General features: G+C 37.9%; 1 protein-coding gene across 1 annotated transcript in view; it reads right to left on the bottom strand.

Annotated features, from left to right (window-relative positions):
• Positions 1 to 4,701: 4,701 nt before the first annotated feature.
• FILIP1 (filamin A interacting protein 1) overlaps positions 4,702 to 7,961 on the bottom strand; it is a 153,573-nt gene continuing 150,313 nt past the window's right edge. Inside the window, exon 7 of the mRNA XM_074991004.1 lies at positions 4,702 to 5,641. Within this exon, the coding sequence (XP_074847105.1) occupies positions 5,601 to 5,641 (41 nt within the window). The 3' untranslated portion in view covers positions 4,702 to 5,600. The remainder of the gene's footprint in view (positions 5,642 to 7,961) is intronic.

The following is a 7,961-nucleotide window of genomic DNA, read 5'->3' as shown; positions in this document are numbered from 1 at the left end:
TGCTGGGGCTTCACCTCTACGCCCAGCAGGCCTCACGGCCTGTGAGTTGGGGCATGGGGTACCCATTTTCCTAGGCACCCCAAATGGCTGGGCCCCTTGGGTACCAGCCGCGTTGGCCCAGCGATTTACTTACTACTGCACCCTCAGGGCACCCGTGAGCTTCCCCTTGCCGCTGCACGGAAGAGTGAGGCAGCTGTTGCCATCCGTCGCAGAAGGACGCTTGCGTGAGCACAGCCAGTTCACCTGCTTGGCGCTGTTGCGAGGGCCTTGACCTTAGCTGGTCTCTCCCTGTCCCCAGCGTTTTGCTTTGCTTTGGTGCTCTTGCACATAAAGAGCAGCTCGTGGTCAGCTAGCCCCTGCCAGCAAGTTTTTTCAAACACTTATTGTGAAATTCAGCATGGGAAATGGCTGAACTATCTGGGATCTGTGTTGGGGGGAGTACCTCAGCAACCACTCCATGCTCTGCTGGCTCAGTCTTGGGATAGTGAGGCAAAACAGGCTAGCAAGGCTTCTCTGCCTTCCTACACAGTAGCATTGTGATGTCTGCCATGCTTTATGAAAATTGGCTTATGACTATAAATATCCACACAGAGGTAGTGGTGTTAGTCTGTATCTTCACAAAACAAAAAAGCAGTCCTGGAGCACTGTTGCTCCTCGTCGCTTACCCTGTGTCTACATGTGCCCCTTCCTTTTGAAAGGGGCATGTTAATGAGCGGGTTCGAAATATGCTAATGAGGCACTTCAATGGATATGCAACACCTCATTAGCATAATGGCAGCTGCAGCGATACAAAAGTGCGGCTTTTCAAATTGTGCACCGCCCATGCAGACAAGACCTTCTGAAAGGACACCCCCGCCCCTGTCTTTGAAAGCACTTCTTCCTATCTGCATCTTTTGAACCCGCTCATTAACGTGCCCCTTTAGAAAGGAAGGGGCATGTGTAGACCCAGCCTTAATGAATTAGTTTGTTAGTCTTTAAAGTGCTAAAGGACTGCTGTTTTGTTCTGTGTCTATAAAGATGCATACCTTGGAGATGTTTTGGACAAAAAATACCTCATGTAATTTACCAATTTTAATGTTACAATTTGTTGGATCTGTATATGCTATTTTGGTATATATCATTCTGTGTGAAGTCAGAAATATGAAATTTTATAGTTTTAAATGTACTACTGACAGCTGTTTCTCCTTCCCCAACTCTAATGACTGGGTGATCAATTTAACTTATAACCAGATGACCTGAGCTCCACATGGAGTACAAGGGTTAAGTAATAGGAGTAGTAAACAGCCCTGTTTTTCTTGTAAATCTAGAAGATGGTTTATGCCAGAAAGACATGCCTATACCACCTGGTAGCTGAAGCCAGTTTTTTTCCATGGGATGTAGGGGGTGTTATAGAAAAAAAGTTTCCTGCCTTATGAAAAGGTCTGTCTAAGCAACTTAACTTCGCTCTGTCTGTCTTTCACTTATAAGCACTTAAATCCTACTGTTTTGTTTATGATCAAGTCCAGTGTGAGTAATTGTTCTGGGGGCGGGGGAGGGGCAGGACCACTCTGCATATCTCCTTTTCATTGATAGCGGTGGCTTACCTGATGAGCCCTTTCGGTGCAAAACTTTTGCACATAGATTTATTTGGTGTTTTTATCCATTTTGGGAGCTTGTTTCTTGGCTGCTGTGCCCTAGAGTTGCATTCTCGCAGAGCTGAAGTAAATGAGTGTATTGCTCTGCTACAAGGCAGTAACCTCAACTCTGTGCCTTGTTTGGGAGAGACCAACGGATCTGGCTCAGGAGGACAAGGTGATGGGGGGCTCCAGAGAGTAATGAGGTAGGTGTCAGTGCCATCGTAAGAACATACCCAGGGGTCTTCTGTGACACTACGCCACCACAGTGGTGGAGCAATGATACGCACAGCTAGCTGCTCTGGATGCAAGCAGTGATTTTAAGTGCATTTTATGTGCTGTGGCTGGAGAACAGACAAACTGGTCACTGGCTCATTTTTTTGTTTCTTTTGTATTTTTTTCCTGTTTGCTTATTTTGGGCAAGGGAGATAAAGGCAGGAAAACCAGCAAAATGAGTGAGTGAGGTCCAAAGAAACTGGCACTTGACAGGGCCCTAGAAGCAGAGAAGGAGACAGAACATAAGACACTTGGAATTAAAAGAGTCTGGAGATAGAAACTCCGGCTGCCAGATAAAAGAGAACCTTGGAAATTGAGAGAAGCTCATGAGAGCACCCTGGAATTGAAAAAGGTGGAAAAAGACAAAGCATTAGAAGCACACGAGAAAGCCCTGGAGCTGAAACAACTTGAAAAGACAAAGAACTAGAAGCCCAGAGGGAAGCCCCAAAGGCTGCTCAGAGGGGGAGAGAGATTACAAAGTTTGTGATCTCATTTTTGAACGTGTATAGTTCCTGCACATGGTTAATGATGTAAAGCAGTGTTTGTGGGATGAGACTGTCAAAAATGTGGAAATTCTTGCTGGATTTGCTGACCAATATCAGCAGTCAGAAACCCATGATGGAAAGGGAAAGTCTCAAGCAGAGGTATTAAAATCCAGTGGGAGGCAAGAATACTGCTTAATCTGTGGAAAAGAGGAGGATGACTGGGAAGCTGGGTGTCCTTCCCAAGTTCACTCCTGTTACTCATCCCAGATACCTGTGCAGAAAAATGAGCTTAAGGCTAAATCTATACTAGGGAGATAAGTCAATTTCAGATATGCAATTCTATCTATGGTATTTGCATAGCTAGAATCAACCTATTGGAATCTACTCATTTTTTTAGTGAAGACTTTAAAGTATAAAGTATGCTTCATACTCTCACGTTGACTTCCCTTACTCCACACGATAGCATGGAGAACAGGAGTTGACTACTGTCCCCAGAGATATTGATTTTGCCACATTTTCATCAGATGCACAACATTGAATGATGGAAGACTGACCCTGACCCGCTCGATCTTCCACTTAGTTTAGATAAGCCCTAAGAGATGTTATCACTTTATAATTCCATTCTGTATAGAAAACAACCTGTGTTACCTGTCTGTATAGAGTTTTATTATGGCCACTACTCTCAATCTGCCCCTATTATGGCCACTACTCTCAATCTGCCTCTTAGATGAGTAAAACAGTTCATCCAGATATTTAAAAAAACTGATTTGGATACACTGAAACGAGTGTGGCTCTGTTCCTAAAAACAAAAAATACATGTTTCTTTGTACATACCATAAATGAGATTTTTTTGTTTGTTTTAGAATACAGAGGGAGGAAAAAATCAACATCTCACCTGAAATGGAATGAGTTTTACTAATTTTTAAACCAAGATAAAAGATTTACACAGCTGAAAGTTAAAAATACAATTAAAACAGAGGAAAATTTTTCAGTAGTGTTGCTATACTTTTAAAATTGCGATCAGGTTCATTGCAGATAAGGGCAAACTAGTTCTTAGCCATATTTTTATTCATTTACAAGTAGTATTTTTAAGGCAGTAGGCTTGGTTCACCACTGTAATTCCCATTTTGTGTTGATGTAACTTTCTAGAAGTCAATAACATGTACGTAGGTCTGATTCACCACTGTCATTCCTGTTTTACACTGGAAGTCAATATTCCTGAGTTCTGTGTAGGGAAATTAAAATATTCTGTGTAATTTCAGGATAGCATTATAAATTTCCCATACTGATTATCATATCATACAACTTCACACGGAGTGAAAGTGAACTTTATAGAAAACATTTATACAAAAGAATAAGGATTTCAAAAGATGTGGAACCAATCCGTCACATAAAACTGAATTTAACATCATCTTTAAAAATGCTATCAATAAGATAGACATTGGACAAGCATACTCCTATTCTGCAGCTGTGAAATTTGCCGCCAAATCCTTTCCCCCTTCCCTGCACAGAATTGTGCTCCAGAACAGTTTTTTCCTTTAAAAAAATAATCCAGCTTCAGTGATTGTATAATAACCTTTGAAAAGATGATCCAAATTACTATAAATCAAATGTTAGCTTTGCAAGTGCTGCTCTGTTGTCTGCTGCTTAAAAGCTCAGTGAGATGTTAACATTTACTTACAGTGCATTTAAAGTTGTTAGCTATTTCACTTCTGAGCATTTTAGCAAAAAGGACCAGTTAATAGACTTATCCCACAATGTCAGACTACCTCCCCAAATGTGAAAAGCCCCAGTAATCCTGAATTCATCTGCCAAATCTCCCAGTGTCCCCAACTACTTTAGAGTACCATTATATACTAATTATACAAAAGTCTGCACCACATTGGAAACTGAAAATGTGGGAAAAATTTAAAATAAAATTAATTTATTATAAAAAATAAATAGCATGAGGGATGTACAGATCCTATTCATATAAAATTCATTTAAGCCCCATTTTTAATTGAAATGTAGCTGCCACAAAATTTTCATTATGTTTCTTGAGAATGCATCCATCAAAGGGCTACTCATGTGAAATTTAACTTCATCTTGCAGTGGGTATACATGGAAACGTGTTATATGATTATTTGGCCATCTTTATATAAGGAGATTTTGTTGTGATATTAAATAGTATAATGAAAACAAAGTTAGAAACAATATTACCATTACATTTTGCCAGATGATAATCTTTCTTCAGACTTTTGACAACGTCAGGATCAGTTTTATTATGCATGCAGTGCGCACTAAGTTACTGTGATGAAACACTAGCCTAAAGAAGGCAACTACCAAAATCATACAATGCTTTTTTTATCTGTAGCAATTATTATAAAATAAAACAAACAAGTTGAACTTCAATATTGTCAGCCTTACCACATTTGCATCACAATCCAAATACTTGTTTACATTGGTATTCCTGTGAAAATTTGTTACAGCATTGTGAAAATTGACATTTTTCAATATAGGCAGAATTAAGCACATTGTAAAATAATAAGTATCATCACAGTTTAGTGAAAGCTTGTTTACAATGTTTAAAATGAATCTTTAAAATCAGGTAGTACTCGAGGGCTTTGGTTTGTCAGCACTCAGTTTTACGTTGACCTTCTGCACGGTGCGAGAAAAATTCCATTAACAGCATAATCTATCTGACAATCCTTGAGCATTCAGTCTCACGGTTATAATGACAGAAAAATGTGTTCCATACTTCTTCAGTTTAAAAAAAAATAAAAAGCACTGTTCAGATTAAAATTTAACTTTCTTTGCTATCTTTAATACAAAAATATCAGTCAATACAGAGAATTTTGACAGTGTATTCTATAAATTAATGTATCATGGACAGTAGTAAGTGGAAGGTTTGGGGAAAGTTACATTAATATGTTTTATAAAAATAAATTATATAGCAAACACCACCAAACAAAAATCAAGCAGGTGCCTCAGGTTTTGCAAAATAAGCATAACATTCAGTTGGCACCTTGACTGCTTTTCTCTCTCTACATATTTTCAAAATATCAACAGGGCCATTACTTTAAAAAGCTCTACAAATAATCACAATAATCCAATGGAAGCTCTAAAATACTTCCGTAAGTGATCAGTAGCACAGGAGACCATGGTGATAGTGGTAGAGGACTTCAACAGTGATCCATCCAACTGGTGTGGAGAGGAAGTGCACACAGACTACATTGGATAAGGTATCTCATCTAGAGTTCATGCGTAATTGATGAATGATGACACTTTCTAAGAGAAAAGAGCAAAATGTGCCATTATATAATTGGAAATACAGGTAATTTTAATACAGTTATTAGCACTTGGCATTTATATAGTGCTTTTTATAAAATTGTAGTCAGACATTTGAAATGTGGTATAATGTGCCTTCCAAAAGCACATAGTTTATTTGGTTTATTTCTGTAGTTTAAAGTTTTTATAAAGCTAGTGATTGTTTTTCCCTCCTTATTTTCAAAAGCCATTTACAAAGTATGCAAAATATATTCAGTGTGTCCCAACCACTTTTATTAACATATGCCCGTGCTTCACCTTTTTAAAAATATTTGTAGGCTATTTGATTGTGGGAGTTGTATAACACTGAAATTTTAAAAGAGGAAAAAAAAAAAAGCTCAAATATTTTCACTTATTCTTTATGCCAGAACCTTACCGCTAGATGGCATATTTTCATTATTTTACTCATGGATAAAATAAGGCCAGAACAACAATTAGGGGAGTGTGGAATCACAAATGAAATAATGCAATTTCCAAATAATGTGTTGTTCCCTACATTTAATATATCATTTTCATAATTTTTTTCATCCATACATGTCTACATTTCCTCCCAGATTTGAATAATGAATGTAAAATAATCAAATTACAGTAAATGTTAACATACAGTACCCATGCAGTTTTATAATTTCAAATTCCTGGAGAATATGAAGCCAGGTAAAAGCCATATTTGCTGATGATCACATTTCACTGACATATGAACACATCTATTAATTTCAGCAGGAGTCACATGAGCTCCTTTTAAGAAGAAAATTGTTCTTAATATCCTATATATGAATTACATATCTACAGAAAGAGTGTGAAGACAAAATTTACTGTTTAAAAAAAATTGGCAGGCAGAAAATTACTCCTTTCTTGTATAGATCCCTTTAATAACTGATCAGCATAACCATAATAAGGTTTCCCAAATCAGTCTTCCTTGTACAGACGAAACATAATAACTATGCAAGAGGAGGTAAAAAGGCTAGAGAGGATTAAGAAATCATACATTGTGGATATTGCCATTATTCACATGTTCATTAATTTCTCTTATACTTCACTCCTTCTAACATTTGACTTTGTAGCAGAAAAGTAATTTAAGTATTTGTGCTATTAAAATAGAAGTACAGAGAGGTACCTGTCTAAAATTTTCATAGAATATATTCTATTACAATGACATAGGGTGTAGGCAATGCATAGAGTGCTTCTGGGACTATAACTCTTACAGCTTCAGTGAGCTATAAATGTACGTTAAATGCGGCCACACCCAAAAGCAGATTGCTCTGTTGATCCGCTCTGTCGACAGAGAGCAGCTGGACTGCCTGGCTGCTCTCTCAACAGAATGGCCACCTGGAAACAAAGCAGACAGGGCTGCCTGGTGACCTGGAAGCCGTCTGTCGACAGAGGGCCCCCCCCCGCCACCGAGTGTCCATATGGCTTTTGTCGACAGATTCTGTAGAGAAAGGGATTCTGTCTCATGGGGAAGAAGCAGATGCTATCAACATAAGTGCCAAGTTCTGTTGAAAATATGTTGACAGAATGCATTTTTAGTGTGGATGCTCCACATGTTTTGTCGACAAAACTCTCGAGTGTAGACATAGCATAACGGTAAAAATACTTTTTATAGATGACCAAATTCAAATTTAAATTCTATCAGAGTAAATCAACAGTCATTATATTTATTTGCAATGAGTTGCTGGCAAATGTCTTAAGCATCTGGCCCATAACGAACAATTAACACAAAGCCTTACCAATTCAGATAATAAAAACATATCAATTGACATTTTAACATTTGAAGTTTGAATTACATTTCTTTGTACAATTTACATGAATGGATAATACTAAATAACACAAAAAGATGTACTGGAGAATGTAAGCTCAAGTGACAAAAGTGGTAGTACATCATGTACCAACAGGACTATTTCTGAACTTTAAAATTCTTGTTTAGAAAAACTTTTAATATGGAAAGTTGCTCATACTTGTAGCTTGCAAGAAGCGCCCTCCCTCTCTCCCTCCCCGCATCCACACATTGTCCTACATGTTTTTTTTCCTTCGACTGACAACTCTAGATTTGAAAGTAGTTAAACCCCTTGACATTTTCCAAAGAGCCAGATAAGAGCAGAGACCAAGTAGTATGATAATTTCAAAGTGAAGTCAACATCTCTAATGACAAATCTTATCAAGAGCTCTTTCTGGGAGAGCTCAGTGGAAGTTAAGAGAATGGGAATTACTCACACACAAAAGAGAGAAAAACATTCCCCTAAATGAAAACAAAGTTTAGAAGATGAGCTCATAGAAATGACTG

Source organism: Carettochelys insculpta, chromosome 3 (assembly GCF_033958435.1).
Source record: "Carettochelys insculpta isolate YL-2023 chromosome 3, ASM3395843v1, whole genome shotgun sequence".
NCBI classification, from domain to species: Eukaryota; Metazoa; Chordata; order Testudines; family Carettochelyidae; genus Carettochelys; species Carettochelys insculpta.
Note: the sequence above shows the minus strand (reverse complement) of the source record. Positions and strands in the feature narration are given on the sequence as shown.